This window comes from Thunnus maccoyii, chromosome 19 (assembly GCF_910596095.1).
Source record: "Thunnus maccoyii chromosome 19, fThuMac1.1, whole genome shotgun sequence".
NCBI classification, from domain to species: domain Eukaryota; kingdom Metazoa; phylum Chordata; class Actinopteri; order Scombriformes; family Scombridae; genus Thunnus; species Thunnus maccoyii.
In genome coordinates, this window is record NC_056551.1 from 29617716 (window position 1) to 29638600 (window position 20885).

General features: G+C 43.5%; 1 protein-coding gene across 3 annotated transcripts in view; it reads left to right on the plus strand.

Moving 5' to 3' along the window:
- The first annotated feature begins 3703 nt into the window (after positions 1–3703).
- Positions 3704–20885, plus strand: part of fer (fer (fps/fes related) tyrosine kinase) — a 33550-nt gene continuing 16368 nt past the window's right edge. For 2 of the 3 annotated variants that reach the window (XM_042394729.1, XM_042394730.1), the window contains exons 1-11: positions 3713–4073; positions 11917–12095; positions 14620–14751; positions 16167–16340; positions 17434–17533; positions 17858–18041; positions 19030–19167; positions 19269–19388; positions 19719–19841; positions 20467–20668; positions 20743–20841. In XM_042394729.1, the coding sequence (XP_042250663.1) occupies positions 12027–12095; positions 14620–14751; positions 16167–16340; positions 17434–17533; positions 17858–18041; positions 19030–19167; positions 19269–19388; positions 19719–19841; positions 20467–20668; positions 20743–20841 (1341 nt within the window). In that variant the 5' untranslated portion in view covers positions 3713–4073; positions 11917–12026. The other variant, XM_042394731.1, reaches the window with a different exon arrangement.

The window sequence follows — 20885 nt, forward strand, 5'->3', positions numbered from 1 at the left end:
AGGGAATCTAAAAGCCCTCGATCTCCTGTAGAACCTGCTAAACTCTGCAGTTCTACCACCTGAGTCTCCAGGTACCTCATAGATCTGGTTCTGTCTCTAGTGACATTACGAGTGAACTGCTGACACAGCTGTTTAATCTGTGATTTCCCAAAATCCCACCACTGTTGAACACAGGCAAAGTCAGACTTACATTTTCTGTGGGTAAACCAAAAACATTCAAAAGCTGCTCTAAAAGCCTTGTCATGAAGCAGGGCAGTGTTAAAATGCCAGTAAGCACTCTGTAAACGCACATTTTTTATAAAAACACAGCAAAAAACCAGACAGTGATCAGAGAAGCCCACTGGGTTAATGTGACAACTTTTAAAAAGGTTCATGTGATGTTTAAAAGAATACAGACGGTCCAGCCTGGCCAGAGATAACACATTGTCTTTAGAGTGACTCCAGGTGTACTGCCTGTGACTTTTATAAAACATCCTCCACACATCTGACAACTCATGAGCTTCAGTCAACTGTCTGAACCTGCGTGATGAAGCAGGATGAGGCTCTTGGTGGTTTCTATCCAGCTTTGGATTTTCAGTACAGTTAAAATCACCTCCTAAAAACAAATACTCATCACTACTGCAGTTCCTGATAGTGTCACATAAAACATCTAGTACCGCTAGTCTGTCCACCCCCTTGGTTGGTGCATAAACATTGACGAAAACTACGGTAATATTTTCAAATTGAGCTTTGACCTTCAATAAACAGCCTTTAATAATTTCCTCAACTTCACAAGAAGAAGGCAAGAAGCTCCTGGAAAAGACAATCCCCACTCCTCCACTACAGCTGGACTTATGGCTCAGAATGACTTCCCCGTTACATCCTCTCCTCCAGTCACTTTCATTATCTGCACTACTGTGTGTTTCCTGAAGTAGCATTACATCTATGTTCTTCAGCTCCATCAGCTTAAAGAACGCAGCTGTTTTACTATCATCCCTGGCTCCATTCAAGTTTAAAGTGCCTATTTTGAATTCACACATGGAGAGAGAGAAGCTTAAAAGAAACATAACAGTAGGAAAACATAACAGGAAGAGAGAAAAACACAAGAACCTTCGTCTAAACATCATCATCAGCAGTGATTTGTGCTTTTACTTTAAGCAGCACTTTCTTCAGACGATAAATTTCCTGATCTGTCAAAACATCATCTCCAAAGTTTCCTGATCTTTTCGTCAGAGGCTTCGCTGACTCTACAAACTGCTTCAGGTCTGCAAAGTGATCCTCTACTTTCACCAGCCTGGATCCCTTCGTTCCCTGCAGAAAGCTCTTTATACCAGCAGGAGAGTAGCGGCTCTGCTGGTCCTCCTGGGTCAGTGACAAATCACTTTCTGACTCTGCTAAAGATTTTCCAGTTTTTGTCCCTTTAGTGACTTTGATGGCTTTTGCACTACTCTGGACAGGCTCTGAACTTTTCCTCTTTTGTGACAGTTTTAACAAATCATCATCAGACATGTCTTCGTCTTCAATGAGGTCCTCACACACTGACAGGTTATCATTTACTTTTTCACTCTCTTTGTTATCAGTTTCAATGGTTGTGTTTTCTGAACTGCTCTGATGCTCATCCTTTCCCTGTCGCTGATCACTGCTCTCAGCTGGCTCCTCACCGCCAGAAGATGCAGGGGGGGGGGGGTCACCGCCCACACCCTCTCTATGTTTAAGAGTAGGCTTAAAACTTTCCTTTTTGATAAAGCTTATAGTTAGGGCCGACCAGGCTCGCCTTGGATCAGCCCTTAGTTATGCTGCTATAGGCCTAGACTGCTGGGGGACTTCCCATGATGCACCTCTCTCCTCCTCCTCCTCTCCATCTGTATGCATTCATGTAACATCAATGCTTGTTACTAACTTGGCTTCTTCCATTGAGTTTTTGTGCTTTCTCGTCTTGCAGGTTCATATTGATCAGGGTCACAGACCGCCTGATCCTGCTTGACGTCCACGCCTGCTATTATTATTATTATTACTAATCACATCTCTATTATTATTATTGTTGTTATTATGCTTCTGTGTGTCTCTCTACTTCTCTCTCAACCCAACCGGTCGAGGCAGATGGCGCCACCTAGAGTCCGGTTCTGCTGGAGGTTTCTTCCCGTTAAAGGGGAGTTTGGAGGAATGTTGGGTCTCTGTAGATTAAAGAGTTCAGTCTAGACCTGCTCTATGTGGGAAGAGCCCTGATATAACTTCTGTTGTGATTTGGTGCTTTATAAATAAAACTGACTTGACTACTACTGTAAGGTACTTCCTGATTTTATACATTTTTTCTATATTCACTGTGTTCCACCCCTTTTTTGTGATCTATAACAAGTATGGTTTCCAGCAGGGTGTGTGTACTGCATACCGCCAATGATTAGAATGGGATTAATGATTTTTTCCTGCCTGTTCATTATTGAATCATGTTTGCTCTGATGAAGGTCTGACAGACCAACAGCTCAAAATAAAATAAAATGAAATACTGCATAGATCTAAGTGTGCGGAAATCTCTTTAATCAAGTTTGGACTCATTCATGCTTCCAGCTGGGGCTGTCGCAGAGAAGAAATATCCCCTGCGGTGATTCAGGGTGTCTCAACAGCACAGTATGTGGTCATGTACAATATTAGCACTTTTTTTGTGAAAATGAAGGTATGTTAGTCTGATTATATGTCGGCCGAATGGAGCCGCAGTAACTGATGAACACTTTAAATCATGTTGTGGTAGGAAACGGCCTGCAGCTGAATCCCCTTAAATGTGGGATTTATGAATAGAGTCTGGATGGACGCGCCTTTAGTTATATAACTGGTGGAAAACTAGTTTACCTCACAAGTTAAATGGCAGCCTGCTTGGTTAGCGGTGACCCGGGAGAGTCTAAACATATAAATGAGACAAAATATTCATACAGATGTTTTTTAACTACTGAGCATCAGCACCAAACCCCGGTCACCTCACCCCGAGCCCGGGTCTGTTAGGTGGGCGCCAGGTTAGCTTGTTAGCCTGGATGCTAGCTGCGAGCAGCTCATGTGAGGGTCCATGCAGCGAGAACTCACAAAGTGATTCTTCAGAGCCGCTGGACTGGAGGAGCCACCAAACATTCAATATGCACGCAATTAAGATTAAAACAAGAAGGGCCTATAATGAAAAAACTGTGAACGTAGCGTGGTTGTGGCGATTTCTTGCCACCCACCGCGGTTTGTCTATTGTGCTGTATTGCAATACTGCAGCTATTGCAGCAGCCCTACTTCCAGCACCTTACAAAGATTTAGACGGGTGGAGCAGCGGTCATCCTGCAAGTTGGAAAATGAAGGAAAATGTTTTATAATAAATCTTTTATTTTTACTTGCTAAATACCACATCCATAAATGCAAGTTCAGTTGTTCTAAACCATTCTTTCCTGTTTTTAAGAATTAACTTAATGAATATGTGGATACCATGAAATATTCAAAGCACTCTAAAGTTAATGTTTAGGGTTAGGATAAGTCTATAACCCTAAAGGACTGTGCTATTATACGCAACCTTTGTGACCCTGCAGGACTGATACTGGAGCATCTTTGACTCAAGTTGGTGCTGTGATTTACACTTTTGAATGAAGAGCCTTGTTGTCCCAGGATATCTGCCTGTACCCCTGGGCCGTGTGTTGTTGCTGTTGTTGTTGTATATGCTATTGTCTTTAAGCAAGTATTAAAAAAACAGAAACAAAGTAAAATGGCCCCCTCCTCCTTCTTCTCCCCCTTTCCGTTTCCCGCGGAAGCCCCTCCCTGTTAGCCGTTAGCCGTATAGCCGGACGAGAGGAGGGGAAGCCGGGCAAACGGAGGAGAAAAACACGGGAAAGAGAAAGAAATGAGCCGGCCGGAGGACGGCAGAGGACCGCGGTGACCGGACAGCGAGTCTGCCGCCGAAAACAGCCGCTTCACGGCGTGTACTGCGGCTGAAAACTGCCGAGGAGAAGTCGAAAAACACCGAACCTCTCCCGACTCTCCCACTCCTCCTCCTCCGTCATCTTGTCTTTATTTACCGGGAAAACGGGAGAAAAACATGGACACGGAGAGAGAAAGTTTGTTCCTGTCACTCTGTGAGTTGTTTCTGAGATAAACGCTGTTTTTAACGGAATGTCACATTAGCCGTTAGCTTCCTAGCTCCAGTTTTCCATCAGTTCCAATGGAAACTCCAGAGCTGCCGTTATCCTGGTAGCCTGCTAGCTCCAGTTTTCCATTGGTTTAAATGGGGAGGCGCGGCTAGCTTTAGCCTAGCTTCCGCTCTACGTCGGTTCTGATGGAATTTAAAGTTTTCTGCATCTTTCTGATTGAGTTATCAAAGAAGTTAAAAGTTTTACTGCTGAGACGTTAAAGCAGTTTGTAAAGACTGAATTGAAAGGTTTTCAGACTTAGATATTAAAGCAGTTTGTAAAGACTGAATTGAAAGGTTTTCAGACTTAGATATTAAAGCAGTTTGTAAAGACTGAATTGAAAGGTTTTCAGATTTAGATATTAAAGCAGTTTAAGACAGTTTAAATTGTTGGATGCTGTTGAGGGTTAATGAAGGTTTTTGAGCGGTTTGCAAATCAGTGTGAAATGTTTTGAGGAGAAGTTTGAGGATGTTTTCAGAAGTTTTGGTGGAATAAAACTAAGATGTGAAGATATCTAATGCAATATGGAGGCGATTTAAGGTTTATAATTAATCTAAAGAGTGGTTTTGATTAGCCATGCGGCTAATGCTGAGTGTAATGATCAATTAATCAGCTAAGTAATGTTCATTACCACTTAATTACTCACCTTCATATTTACTTCCAACTTCTGCTGGAAGTCAGATTAACAGTAAACTGAATCTAAACTGGCATTTTAGTTCAGAGCTGCAACTAATGATTATTTTCATTATCTATTAATCTGTTTTTTTTTTCCATTAATTGATTAGTAGATTGGTTTATCAAAAGTCAGAAAATGGTGAAAAGATATTCAGCTAATTGTTTCCTCTTTAGAAAAATCAACATTTTTATTGTGTAATTTGCATATTATCTGCCAGAACTTTTAGTGCATATTATTATTTTAAGTGGCATATTACATTCTGGGTTTTAAAGGAAACATTTTCTCAAATGCAAAAACAAGTAAATTAAAAAAAAAACCAAATTATTAAAATTAAAAAAGGGTATACACACAACCTAAAAGTAAGGCATAAATTAGGGATGCATGATACTGGATTTTTTGCCAATACCCGATATGCCGATATTTCCAACTCATTGTAGCTAGCGGAGCGTTAGCCGCAGCATGGCCGGAGGGAAGCACAGCCAGCTAGCCTCAGCTAGCCTCCCAGCTAACGTTAGCCCGGTCCTGCATGTGGATCCAACTGGAGCACTGAGCCGTGGTTTGTTATTCAGGTTAAAGTGGGAAGAGGCAGCGGGTCTGTCGGGCAGCTTGAGTGAAGTGGAGCCTGCGGAGGAAACACCGGGAGCGTCTGGGTGAAACAGTCCGTGGATGGAAACAGTCAGGCAGCGGAGGAGATGGCAACAAATCGGCAAATAATATACAAACATATTAAACTGTCAAAACTAAAGCTGCAACAAAAAAAAAATCATTTTAGAGCTTTTATCAGCCGATACCGATGATGTGCTGATAAAATCGTGCTTCAGCTCAGGCCCAACGTTAACCTTTAGTGTCTTCTCCGACAGGAAGTTTCAACCTAACTTCAGCTCAGGCCCAACGTTAACCTCTACTGTCTTCTCCGACAGGAAGTTTCAACCTAACTTCAGCTCAGGCCCAACGTTAACCTCTACTGTCTTCTCCGACAGGAAGTTTCAACCTAACTTCAGCTCAGGCCCAACGTTAACCTCTACTGTCTTCTCAGACAGGAAGTTTCAACCTAACCTCAGCTCAGGCCCAACGTTAACCTCTACTGTCTTCTCCGACAGGAAATTTCAATCTAACTTCAGCTCAGGCCCAAGGTTAACCTTTAGTGTCTTCTCCGACAGGAAGTTTCAACCTAACTTCAGCTCAGGCCCAACGTTAACCTCTACTGTCTTCTCAGACAGGAGGTTTCAACCTAACCTCAGCTCAGGCCCAACGTTAACCTTTAGTGTCTTCTCCGACAGGAAGTTTCAATCTAACCTCAGCTCAGGCCCAACGTTAACCTCTACTGTCTTCTCAGACAGGAGGTTTCAACCTAACCTCAGCTCAGGCCCAACGTTAACCTTTAGTGTCTTCTCCGACAGGAAGTTTCAATCTAACTTCAGCTCAGGCCCAAAGTTAACCTTTACTGTCTTCTCCGACAGGAAGTTTCAACCTAACCTCAGCTCAGGCCCAACGTTAACCTCTACTGTCTTCTCCGACAGGAAGTTTCAACCTAACTTCAGCTCAGGCCCAACGTTAACCTTTACTGTCTTCTCCGACAGGAAGTTTCAATCTAACTTCAGCTCAGGCCCAACGTTAACCTTTACTGTCTTCTCCGACAGGAAGTTTCAATCTAACTTCAGCTCAGGCCCAACGTTAACCTCTACTGTCTTCTCCGACAGGAAGTTTCAACCTAACTTCAGCTCAGGCCCAACGTTAACCTTTACTGTCTTCTCCGACAGGAAGTTTCAATCTAACTTCAGCTCAGGCCCAACGTTAACCTCTACTGTCTTCTCCGACAGGAAGTTTCAACCTAACGTCAGCTCAGGCCCAAGGTTAACCTTTACTGTCTTCTCAGACAGGAAGTTTCAACCTAACTTCAGCTCAGGCCCAACGTTAACCTCTACTGTCTTCTCCGACAGGAAGTTTCAACCTAACGTCAGCTCAGGCCCAACGTTAACCTTTACTGTCTTCTCCGACAGGAACAACAGTCACACACAGCCAACATGTAATGACAGTTATTCATGAAAATACACCTCTTCTACATACTGGTGTGTGAAAAAAAAGAAAAATACTCAAATTCTGAATTTATCACACAGACAAAAGAAAAAAGATGCAGCCCACTCCCTGAGGCAAACATCCCTGAACACAATGAACAAAAAAATGTCAAGTATTCTTTTAGGTTGGATACTTTAAGACTGTAATATGATATTCTTTGAAAACAAAATGTATGGGGATATTTCCATGTGTTAGTCAGAGGAAAGGGGGAAAAGTAAAGGAAATCACACAGAAGTAACTGAAGCTTTTATCCAAATAGTCTTCATTTGAGAAGATGAATTGTCCAAACTGACAACTGCTGACAAGTGTTTAAAAATGTAAATCCATCTCTGTAAACCTGTGACATCAAATAAATCATTTTCTGAAAAGGTCATTGCAAGGATAGCAGAGCCCTACACTCAACAACATGAGCTGCTGTTTCTTTGAAAGAAACGGGGGCTGAAACATTTACGATGAGTCTGTTGCAACTATTCCAGTCACTAAACACACACAGAGGTGTAATTTCCAAAGCAACATGGCTCCGCTCAGCCAACAGGAGGTTCATGTCGTTTAGTCCCGTGTTAAAGAGCCCTGTGTGTCCAAACCTCCCGGCAGGGCAAAAACCATAATCACCTTTATTATGGTCAATATTAGGATCACGATTATTCAACACGATGACTCACTGACTTTGGAAACATCATTTCACCAATTTATCTAATGTAAATGTACAAAAATGAGAAACAAAATAAATATTAAATTATATATATATATATATATATATATATATATATATATTATAAAATGAAATAAATTAGACCAAAATAATTGATCATGTGTCAGTGATTGTTAAGATGCATGTTGTATGGAGAGTGATCAATCCTAAAATGATGATTGATCATGGTATTTTCAGAAGTGAGAAGTTTGACAGAAATCATTGACTTTTATTATCCTGCAGTGTGTTAAAATGCAGCCGAGTCGCCAGATTACAGATTACATCTCCACAAAACTGATTTCTTTACTGTCATGTAAACAAGAAACCTGCTGTCTGTAATGGGAGTATGGGATTACAGAAACCTGTCTGTAATGAGAGTATGGGATTACAGAAACCTGCTGTCTGTAATGGGAGTATGGGATTACAGAAACCTGTCTGTAATGGGAGTATGGGATTACAGAAACCTGTCTGTAATGGGAGTATGGGATTACAGAAACCTGTCTGTAATGAGAGTATGGGATTACAGAAACCTGTCTGTAATGAGAGTATGGGATTACAGAAACCTGCTGTAATGGGAGTATGGGATTACAGAAACCTGCTGTCTGTAATGGGAGTATGGGATTACAGAAACCTGTCTGTAATGGGAGTATGGGATTACAGAAATCTGCTGTAATGGGAGTATGGGATTACAGAAACCTGCTGTCTGTAATGGGAGTATGGGATTACAGAAACCTGTCTGTAATGGCAGTATGGGATTACAGAAACCTGTCTGTAATGAGAGTATGGGATTACAGAAACCTGTCTGTAATGGGAGTATGGTATTACAGAAACCTGTCTGTAATGGGAGTATGGGATTACAGAAACCTGTCTGTAATGAGAGTATGGGATTACAGAAACCTGTCTGTAATGAGAGTATGGTATTACAGAAACCTGTCTGTAATGGCAGTATGGGATTACAGAAACCTGTCTGTAATGGCAGTATGGGATTACAGAAACCTGTCTGTAATGAGAGTATGGGATTACAGAAACCTGTCTGTAATGGCAGTATGGGATTACAGAAACCTGTCTGTAATGGGAGTATGGGATTACAGAAACCTGTCTGTAATGAGAGTATGGGATTACAGAAACCTGTCTGTAATGGGAGTATGGGATTACAGAAACCTGTCTGTAATGGGAGTATGGGATTACAGAAACCTGCTGTCTGTAATGGGAGTATGGGATTACAGAAACCTGCTGTCTGTAATGAGAGTATGGGATTACAGAAACCTGCTGTAATGGGAGTATGGGATTACAGAAACCTGTCTGTAATGGGAGTATGGGATTACAGAAACCTGTCTGTAATGGGAGTATGGGATTACAGAAACCTGTCTGTAATGGGAGTATGGGATTACAGAAACCTGCTGTAATGGGAGTATGGGATTACAGAAACCTGTCTGTAATGGGAGTATGGGATTACAGAAACCTGCTGTAATGGGAGTATGGGATTACAGAAACCTGTCTAATGGGAGTATGGGATTACAGAAACCTGTCTAATGGGAGTATGGGATTACAGAAACCTGTCTAATGGGAGTATGGGATTACAGAAACCTGCTGTCTGTAATGGGAGTATGGGATTACAGAAACCTGTCTGTAATGGGAGTATGGGATTACAGAAACCTGCTGTCTGTAATGGGAGTATGGGATTACAGAAACCTGCTGTCTGTAATGGGAGTATGGGATTACAGAAACCTGCTGTCTGTAATGGCAGTATGGGATTACAGAAACCTGCTGTCTGTAATGAGAGTATGGGATTACAGAAACCTGTCTGTAATGGGAGTATGGGATTACAGAAACCTGCTGTCTGTAATGGGAGTATGGGATTACAGAAACCTGCTGTCTGTAATGAGAGTATGGGATTACAGAAACCTGCTGTCTGTAATGAGAGTATGGGATTACAGAAACCTGCTGTCTGTAATGAGAGTATGGGATTACAGAAACCTGCTGTCTGTAATGAGAGTATGGGATTACAGAAACCTGCTGTCTGTAATGAGAGTATGGGATTACAGAAACCTGCTGTCTGTAATGAGAGTATGGGATTACAGAAACCTGCTGTCTGTAATGAGAGTATGGGATTACAGAAACCTGCTGTCTGTAATGGGAGTATGGGATTACAGAAACCTGTCTGTAATGAGAGTATGGGATTACAGAAACCTGTCTGTAATGAGAGTATGGGATTACAGAAACCTGTCTGTAATGAGAGTATGGGATTACAGAAACCTGTCTGTAATGAGAGTATGGGATTACAGAAACCTGCTGTCTGTAATGAGAGTATGGGATTACAGAAACCTGCTGTCTGTAATGAGAGTATGGGATTACAGAAACCTGCTGTCTGTAATGAGAGTATGGGATTACAGAAACCTGCTGTCTGTAATGAGAGTATGGGATTACAGAAACCTGCTGTCTGTAATGAGAGTATGGGATTACAGAAACCTGCTGTCTGTAATGAGAGTATGGGATTACAGAAATCTGCTGTCTGTAATGAGAGTATGGGATTACAGAAACCTGCTGTCTGTAATTGGAGTATGGGATTACAGAAACCTGCTGTCTGTAATGGGAGTATGGGATTACAGAAACCTGCTGTCTGTAATGGGAGTATGGGATTACAGAAACCTGTCTGTAATGGGAGAATGGGATTACAGAAACCTGCTGTCTGTAATGGGAGAATGGGATTACAGAAACCTGCTGTCTGTAATGGGAGTATGGGATTACAGAAACCTGCTGTCTGTAATGGGAGTATGGGATTACAGAAACCTGCTGTCTGTAATGAGAGTATGGGATTACAGAAACCTGCTGTCTGTAATGGCAGTATGGGATTACAGAAACCTGTCTGTAATGAGAGTATGGGATTACAGAAACCTGTCTGTAATGGGAGTATGGGATTACAGAAACCTGTCTGTAATGGGAGTATGGGATTACAGAAACCTGCTGTCTGTAATGGGAGTATGGGATTACAGAAACCTGCTGTCTGTAATGGGAGTATGGGATTACAGAAACCTGTCTGTAATGGGAGTATGGGATTACAGAAACCTGTCTGTAATGGGAGTATGGGATTACAGAAACCTGTCTGTAATGAGAGTATGGGATTACAGAAACCTGCTGTTTGTAATTGCAGTATGGGATTACAGAAACCTGATGTAATGGGAGTATGGGATTACAGAAACCTGCTGTCTGTAATGGGAGTATGGGATTACAGAAACTAGTGCAGTGCCTGTTCAAAACGTGCCTGATTGATAATTATTTCTGGAGAACCACATATATTTGTATGAGTTGACAACTGCATCAATTAAAACGATAAGGAATTAATAAATTAAATGGTTTACGTCCAGACAGAAACTTCAGCAGTGAGACTAAACTGAGGTTGAACTGTAGAAGCAGTTTCTGTCCTTCCATTGGTTGATTCTGCTGCCAGTCAAATGTGTCTGCGCTCCTATTGGCTAGTGTTACTGCCTGTGTTTTTTTCTCCTGTGTGCGCTCATTGTGTTTATATTAAACGCCCCCCGCTGCACTTATGCATAGAGCTGAGCAGCTCACTGTTCGCTTGATTATTCCAAGTTTATTAATATTAAATGTGTCAAGTGTCTCAAAAGGACCCTGCGCTCCTTTGTGTCCCAGCAGTTCACCCGCTGAGTGTGAAGTCAACTGGATGAACGGTTCTCCAGATATGTGAGGGACAAACATACACTGGGTCCTGGATTCTTTGACGGCGTGCTATTGTGATAGGCTAGATCTGTTCTGTAATACACACACTGTACACAGGTTTTTTTATTTATTTTTTCATCTTGAAATGATCCCAAACTTCGGACATGTTCTGTTGTTTTCTCTCTTTTTTTAATATATTCTTCTATTTGCAATAATCGTCCTCGGGGGAAAAACGAGTACATGAAGCTTCTAGAGTTACTTGAGGAATCGTTTCTGCCCCAAACTAATCAATGAATCGACTAATTGTTGCAGTACTTTTGACAGTTTAATATGTTTGCAATAAATCCTGATGGTGATTGAAAGACGTTGGAAAAATCAATGATTTAAAAATGATCCTAGGAAGTCGTTTTGATGACTGAAAATGATATTTATTAATAGTTTAATAGGGTTAGTTTCTGTATTCTATTAAATGTCAGAAAAACAGAAACTTTCCAGTTTACAAAACTCAAAGATGTTCAGTTTAATGGCAGAAGACAGGAAATCTGAGATGTTGGAGAAATTGATGTTAACAGTAAATGCGCTGAGCAGACAGTCTGAGTATCAACACCATGTTTCACTGCAGAGTAACAAACATCTGTCCTCATGTCGTTCTCTCTCTCTCCTCACAGGACCATGCAATCTTTCCTCGCTCGCCCCCGTCGTTAGACAGAAAGAGAGAGAGTGTGTGTGTGTGTGTGTGTGTGTGTGTGTTTGCTAGCGTGTGTGTGTGTGATCCAGGATGGGCTTCGGTCGGGATCTGAGGAATTCCCACGAGGGTTTACTGAAGCTGCAAGACTGGGAGTTAAAGGTTTGTGAATAAACTTTAACAACATGTCGGATCAATAACAATCTGTCTTTATACGCTTGGTAATAATAAGGTTATAGTGGGGTAATATGTTGTAATGAATGCATACAGATGGAGAGAGGAGCTCAGTGCGTCATGGGAAGTCCCCTGGCAGTCTAGGCCTATAGCAGCATAACTAAGGGCTGATCCAAGGCGAGCCTGGTCGGCCCTAACTATAAGCTTTATTAGAAAGGAAAGTTTTAAGCCTACTCTTAAACGTAGAGAGGGTGTCTGCACCCCGGACCGGATCTGGAAGATGAGGTTTGATTCAGTGAGTCAGAAGAATACAAGCTGATGTTGTTCAGACAGCAAAGATGGACATAATCTACCTGAAACATAAACATCAAACTAGATGTTTGTGTTGATGGATTTATTTTAATGACATTATTGACTGATTTTATCTGCTGCTGATGTTGAGCTGAAAGTTCATTTAATAAAGGTTATAAATGGAACTCAAGTACGGTATTTTCTTTTTTATAGAACTTTGAGTCCTCATGGTTCTCATGTTCAGAAAATGCATTAGAGCAGAAATATAGTTGTTTCTGTGATATGCGGAATGCTTTTTATCCAAGGAAGTCAAAAATCACATTATTTTCCTTTGCTTGTAATTTTTCCCAATTCCTAAAACATTACAAAGTGTATTGTAGTTGTTGAGAAAAGCTGCTGCCAAATCATTTTTGGCAGCAGTAATCACAAGAAAAAAAATCATATGAAATCCTGGAGAGAGAGATTTTTGCTTAATTTCAAGAAGGTGATATTTAATTAAACACCAAGAGGCACAGTGATTACCTGGAAACACACCTGGTAGTTTCTGTGTGATAGTCACAAATCAGTTTAGCAAAATGCATCCTTTCATGTTATGTAAGATAAAAAATGTTGTATTTTCTTTAGCATCAAATAAAAAACATGTTCATAGAAGGCTTTGCTTTGAAGTTTGATGAGTAAAATATGTACATCAGCTGCATATAATTCTTGATCTTTTCATCAGCAGTACCAAATGTTGTGTTTAGTTTAAAGTGGGGTTAGTCCTACCAGGTATGTTTTATCTCTGTGCCTCTCAGTGTTGGTTTAATCTGCAATCACCATGAAATTAAGTAGAAACATGTAGTTTTGCATTTTGTAGCACTGATTCATGGCTGTCACACAAACTAGCAGGCATGTTTCCAGGTAAAAAATCATAGCTTTAAAAGAAGAATTTTTACAGTTTTATCTTAAAACTGAAGAGAATGGTTGGAACATTAAGGAGGAGGAACTTCACCACATTAATCTGGTAATTACCAATTTTGACTTCCAAGAATTGACATGTAATTTGGAAGGTATTACACTGGTAGCAGACAATAATATTTTGAAAATATGAACAATATTATCTCAATATTATCAGGTTATTATACCATTATTGTCACCATCTCACCATTTCAAATAAAAATAAAATAAAACCTTATCATTAAAGATTCCCAAAGAGGAAAAAAAGTCCCAAAGATTATCAAAGTTTCCCAAAGTTTCCCAAAGATTATTAGAGTCCCTAAGATTATCAGAGTCCCAAAGATTCCCAAAGATTATCAGAGTCCCAAAGATTCCCAAAGATTATCAGAGTCCCAAAGATTATCAGAGTCCCAAAGATTCCCAAAGATTATCAGAGTCCCAAAGATTCCCAAAGATTATCAGAGTCCCAAAGATTCCCAAAGATTATCAGAGTCCCAAAGATTCCCAAAGATTATCAGAGTCCCAAAGATTCCCAAAGATTATTAGAGTCCCAAAGATTATCAGAGTCCCAAAGATTCCCAAAGATTATTAGAGTCCCAAAGATTATCAGAGTCCCAAAGATTCCCAAAGATTATCAGAGTCCCAAAGATTATCAGAGTCCCAAAGAGTCCCAAAGAGTCCCAAAGATTCCCAAAGATTATCAGAGTCCCAAAGATTCCCAAAGATTATCAGAGTCCCAAAGATTCCCAAAGATTATTAGAGTCCCAAAGATTATCAGAGTCCCAAAGATTCCCAAAGATTATTAGAGTCCCAAAGATTATCAGAGTCCCAAAGATTCCCAAAGATTATCAGAGTCCCAAAGATTATCAGAGTCCCAAAGATTATCAGAGTCCCAAAGATTATCAGAGTCCCAAAGATTCCCAAAGATTATTAGAGTCCCAAAGATTATCAGAGTCCCAAAGATTCCCAAAGATTATTAGAGTCCCAAAGATTATCAGAGTCCCAAAGAGTCCCAAAGATTATTAGAGTCCCAAGGATTATCAGAGTCCCAAAGAGTCCCAAAGATTATTAGAGTCCCAAAGATTATCAGAGTCCCAAAGATTCCCAAAGATTATCAGAGTCCCAAAGAGTCCCAAAGAGTCCCAAAGAGTCCCAAAGACTTCCAAAGGTTCCCAAAGGTTCCCAATGATTATCAGAGTCCCAAAGTTTCCCAAAGATTCTCAAAGAGTCCCAGCCCTAATTTAATGTCTGAAACCTGTCTGTCCTCTCTGTCTCCATCCATTAGCTGCTGGAGACGGTGAAGCGCTTCATGACTCTGCGGGTGAAGAGTGATAAGGAGTACGCTGCTCTGCTGCTCAGCATGACCCAGCAGACAGAGAAACAGGAAGCAGCCGACTACGTCAGCACAGTTAGCAAGGTGAGGACACGCCCAGACCTGGTCCCTGTGTGTCCCTGTCTCAGTTCTGGTCTCAGTGTGTCTTAAACCCCGTTTCCACCAAAAGTTCCAGGTACTTTGGACCCAGAGGAACTAATCTCAGGAACTAAACTTCGAACTTTAAGTCCCTGTTGTGCATCCTGTTTATGTTCCCACCGCATCTGAGGGACCACATAGCTCCTGCAAATTAAACCCACGAGGAATTTAAAAATGATGACAGCATTTGAGACGCATTATTAACACATGAGGAAACATCAACACAGATTTGTCCTGTTTATTGTATTTACTGCTGAATGAGTTGGATGTAATGAATGAATGAAAAGGAGAAATGCAGAGGAGGAAAATGAAGCTGAAAAAAGAGCATCTGTTTCCACGGTAACATCTGCTGAGTGTTTGATAGTTATTTATTTCTTCTTTAGAACATAACCACCATGAAACAATCAGAAAATAACGTTTTATTACTCTCATTCAATGCTTTGATCTCACTGCCAAGGATTTTATCCAAAGCGACGTACATCTGAGAGCTGATAGAACACAATCAAGGATCTAGTCAGGAGAGAACAACACGAGTAAGTGCCATGAAGCCAAGTTCAGGTCTGATAGGAGGTAGATCATCACCATCAGGTGCAGAGGTGTTGATGAAAGAACTGGTCTTTAGTCTTCTCTTAAAGATTGAGAGAGCCTCTGCAGATCTAACAGAGTTTGGTAACTCGTTCCACCACCGGGGAACTACAGAGGAGAAGGGTGTATCTGGTGACTTAGGGCCCTGTTGTGGTACCAGGCGCCTTTCATTGGCAGAGCGTAGTGGGCGGGAGGGAGTGTAGACCTGAATGAGGGGGTTCAGGTAGGCAGGAGCTGTTTTAGTGGCTGTTTTGTAAGCAAGTGTCAGGGTTTTGAATTTGATGGGGGCAGCAACTGGGAGCCAGTGGAGGGAGATGAACAGCAGGCTGATGTGCTGTTTTGGGCTGGTTGAAGACCAGACGTGCCATCGCGTTCTGGATCATCTGCAGAGGTTTGAGTGTGCATGCGGGGAGGCCTGCCAGTAAGGAGTTGCAGTAGTCAATGTGTGATATTACGAGAGGCTGGACCAAGAGTTGTGCTGCGAGCTCATACAGGTAGAGTCTGATCTTCCTGATGTTGTACAGGACAAACTGACACGACTGAGCAACTGAGGCCACGTGAACCTTAAAGGTTAGTTGGTCATCAATCGTGACACCCAAGTTTCGGGCAGACTTTGTGGGCATGAGTTGGTTGATTCAAGCTGGATGCTGACGTCTCTCTCTCTCTTACTCACTCGCGCTGTCTCTGTTCTTCTCTCACTCTTTTTTAAAATGAGTTGGGTCCTGGTCCTAGTGTGTCCCTGTCTGAGTCCTGGTCTCAGTGTGTCCCTTTCTCAGTCCTGGTCTCAGGTGGTCCGTCAGACGGAGGTTTTGGGTCGGGTCATGAGGACTCACGCTGATGATCTGAACTCCGGTCCTCTTCATCGTCTGGCCACACTGATCCGAGACAAGCAGCAGGTGAAGAAGAGCTACCAGAGTCTTCATCAGCAGCTGGAGAGCCACAACCACAAGGTACTACTACTACTACTGTAGTCCTACTACCGTAGTACTACTCTACTACTAGTATACTATATTACTACTGCTACTACTACTGCACTGTATCATAACCACAACCACAAGGTCTGCTGGGAACTAATAATCCTCCTTTGTAGGGGTGTAACATTACATGACCCAAACAGTTGCTGTTAAAGTAGTTTAATAATCTATGAATCCCCCCCCCTTCTCTGTGGCAGTAGGGTCCCCCTCCCCTCTCTATGGCGGCCAGGTCCCCCTCCCCTCTCTATGGCGGCCAGGTCCCCCTCCCCTCTCTTTGGCGGTCAGGTCCCCCTCCCCTCTCTTTGGCGATCGGGGTCCCCCTCCCCTCTCTCTGGCGATCGGATCCCCCTCCCCTCTCTTTTGCGGTTAGGTCCCCCTCCCCTCTCTGTGGCGGTGGTCGGGTCCTCCTCTCCTCCCTGTGGCGGTCGGGTCCTCCTCCCCTCTCTCTGGCAGTCAGGTCCCCCTCCCCTCTCTTTTGCGGTCAGGTCCCCCTCCCCTCTCTCTGGCGGTGGTCGGGTCCCCCTCCCCTCTGTGTGGCAGTGGTCGTGTCCCCCTCTCCTCTATGTGGAGGTCGGGTCCTCCTCTCCTCTCTGTGGCGGTCGGGTCCCCCTCCCCTCTCTGTGGTGGTCGGGTCCCCCTCCCCTCTCTGTGGTGGTCGGGTCCCCCTCCCCTCTCTTTTGCAGTCAGGTCCCCCTCCCCTCTCTCTGGCGGTGGTCGGGTCCCCCTCCCCTCTCTTTGGCAGTCGGGTCCTCACTATATTACACTGTACTGTATTACACTACGCTATATTACACTGTATTGATACTACACTGTATTGATACTACACTGTACTGTATTACACTACGCTATATTACACTGTATTGATACTACACTGTATTGATACTACACTGTACTGTACACTGTACTGTATAGAAAACGTGTGTAGTAAAGTGTGACATTGACATGCAGCAGGTGAAAGTAGGTGCAAGTTAATGACACGGTTGAAACTATGAAAGGTGTGCAAACTGAATCTGACGACTGAGACTGTTTCCTTGTCTTTCGGTAACCCTGTGATGATTATTGTTGCTAGGTAACCAGGAGTGAACTGGAGAAGCTGAAGTCGACGTATCGCCAGCTGAGCCGCGACGCAAACAACGCCAAAGAGAAATACAGAGAAGCTCTGGCCAAAGGTTTCTACTCTGAACGTTTCATCCTGCAAACGTTTCTAATTCAATAAGTTCACACAATTAATACAAATGTTGTTGATTTTCTTTTGGTAAATTGTAAAATGTTGCTGAAGTTTAGTCAAGTTAGACGGGTGTGTTTAGAGTTCTGGAAAACAGAAGCTGTTAAAATGTTGTAAATGTTTTGTTTATTTCTCAAATGATCAGAAAGTGTTAGTTTACCTTCATCAGAACTTTAAAGAATAGTTTTAGTGAAATATTCTGGGAAATGATTGAAAGTTACTGAAAGTTTCTGACCTCTTGCCCACCCACTGTCTTGTCCAATCACAGGCCGGGAGGCGGAGCGTGCTCATGAACGTTATGACAAAGCGACAGCGAAGCTCCACAACCTTCACAACCAGTATGTGTTGGCAGTGTGTGGCGCTCGAACGCAGCAGGACGAACACCGACGCCGCGCTGCGCCCGCTCTGCTCGATGCCCTGCAAAGGATGCAGGAGGACATGACTCTTGCCCTGTGAGTCACATGACTGCAGACACGCTAACCGACATCTGTTGACACGCTAACTGACATCTGCTGACACGCTAACCGACATCTGCAGACACGCTAACCGACATCTGCTGACACGCTAACCGACATCCGTTGACACGCTAACCGACATCTGCAGACACGCTAACCGACATCTGTTGACACGCTAACTGACATCTGCAGACACGCTAACCGACATCTGTTGACACGCTAACCGACATCTGCAGACACGCTAACCGACATCTGCTGACACGCTAACCGACATCTGTTGACACGCTAATCGACATCTGTTGACATGCTAACCGACATCTGTTGACATGCTAACCGACATCTGTTGACACGCTAACCGACATCTGCTGACACGCTAACCGACATCTGTTGACATGCTAACCGACATCTGCAGACACGCTAACCGACATCTGTTGACACGCTAACCGACATCTGTTGACACGCTAACCGACATCTGCTGACACGCTAACCGACATCTGTTGACACGCTAACCGACATTTGTTGACACGCTAACCGACATCTGCTGACATGCTAACCGACATCTGTTGACACGCTAACCGACATCTGCTGACATGCTAACCGACATCTGCTGCATTCCTTCCTTTATTTTTCTAAATGTAAACCCGTGTATTTGTGTGTGTGTTGCTGTGTATCTAGTAGAATGGAGTATTCTGGAGTGTGTACTTGTGTGTACTTGTGCAGGAAGAGTATTCTGGAGGAGTACTGTGAGTGTGTACTTGTGTGTACTTGTACAGGAAGAGTATTCTGGAGGAGTACTGTGAGTGTGTACTTGTGTGTACTTGTACAGGAAGAGTATTCTGGAGGAGTACTGTGAGTGTGTACTTGTGTGTACTTGTACAGGAAGAGTATTCTGGAGGAGTACTGTGAGTGTGTACTTGTGTGTACTTGTACAGGAAGAGTATTCTGGAGGAGTACTGTGAGTGTGTACTTGTGTGTACTTGTACAGGAAGAGTATTCTGGAGGAGTACTGTGAGATCAGCAGTCTGCTGACGGAGGAGATCGTGAAGGTTCATCAGGAGATTTCGGCGGCGGTTAAGCAGATCGACCCGCTGGCGGAGTATCAGCACTTCATCGACGCCTACCGGTCAGAACTTCACCCGTCACTGTGTCTTGTGTTGAGTGTTTCCGTGGTAACTGTGTGTCTGTCCCCTGGTTACCGTGGTAACAGCGTACGACCTCCCGCAGGTCTCCGGAGACTCCGGAGGAGAGCGTGGAGTTCGACACGTCTCTGCTGGAGGAGACGGACAACCTACCGGCCAATGAGATCCTGTGGAACACGCTGACGGCCGACAGCCTGCAGGCCACGTGAGACGCCAAAACTTTACTTTACTTCCTGTTTGATTTGTGTGTTTTTTTTGTGTGTAAACTCGTTTTCCTCTGGCAGAATAAAAGTTTAAACACCTTCTAAAACTTTATGAAGCATCTTCAAACCTTCCAAAACTCTCCAAAACTCTCCAAAACTGTCCTTGAATGTCATTTTACACTTTCCAGAGTTTCCAGGCTGTCGTCGTTAAATTAGGAACAAGTCAATGTTGGGTTTTTTGTGATTGGCAGATCTTCTTCTTTGTTTCTGTCTGAAGGTTGTTTTCACCTTATCCACTTCCTGTCTGTTTGTTTATATGTTTATGTGTACAGGTTGTCATCGGCAACGGAGGAACTGACGCTGACTCAGCAGAATCTGCGGACGAAGGAGGCGCTGGCTGATGACCTCGACACTAAAATCCAGACGAGTCAGCAGAACACGGAGAGGAAGAGCGAGTAAGACCTGTCTCTCTCTCACCTGTCTCTCTCTCACCTGTCTCTCTCTCACCTGTCTCTCTCTCTCACCTGTCTCTCTCTCACCTGTCTGTCTCTCTCACCTGTCTCTCTCTCTCACCTGTCTCACTCTCACCTGTCTCTCTCTCTCACCTGTCTCTCTCTCTCTCACCTGTCTCTCTCTCTCACCTGTCTCACTCTCACCTGTCTCTCTCTCACCTGTCTCTCTCTCACCTGTCTCTCTCTCTCACCTGTCTCTCTCTCACCTGTCTCTCTCTCACCTGTGTCTCTCTCTCACCTGTCTCACTCTCACCTGTGTCTCTCTCACCTGTCTCACTCTCACCTGTCTCTCTCTCTCTCACCTGTCTCTCTCTCTCACCTGTCTCTCTCTCACCTGTCTCTCTCTCTCACCTGTCTCTCTCTCTCTCTCACCTGTCTCTCTCTCTCACCTGTCTCTCTCTCACCTGTCTCTCTCTCACCTGTCTCTCTCTCTCACCTGTCTCTCTCTCTCTCTCACCTGTCTCACTCTCACCTGTGTCTTTCTCACCTGTCTCTCTCTCTCACCTGTGTCTCTCTCACCTGTCTCTCTCTCTCACCTGTCTCACTCTCACCTGTCTCTCTGTTTCAGCTGTGTCCTGCTGCTTAGTCAGAAACTGTCTCTTCTCGAGCTCCGTCATGCCGTCCAATCACTGCGCGGCTCTGAGGCCTGCCTCTCCTCCAAGAAGGCGTTGCTGGACGCCAAGATGGCCGCCGCCTCCGCCTCGCCGCCCCCGCCGCCGCCTCCCCCGGCGCTGCCGTACGAGGACGACGCTCGCTCCGTTGGATCCACCGTAAATATGAATGACATGATGTTTGTATCCGCCTGGCGTCTGAACAGGAAGTCTGAGTGTGTCGTGTGTTTCAGGACAAAACGAAGGAGAAGAGCTCGCGCTTCGACACGCTGCGTCACTCTCTGGCCGGGATGATTCGCTCTCCTAAAGCCATGCTGGGCTCCTCCACCTCGGTGAGATTTACTCTGTTCAGGAGATAAAACACTGTCAAACTTCT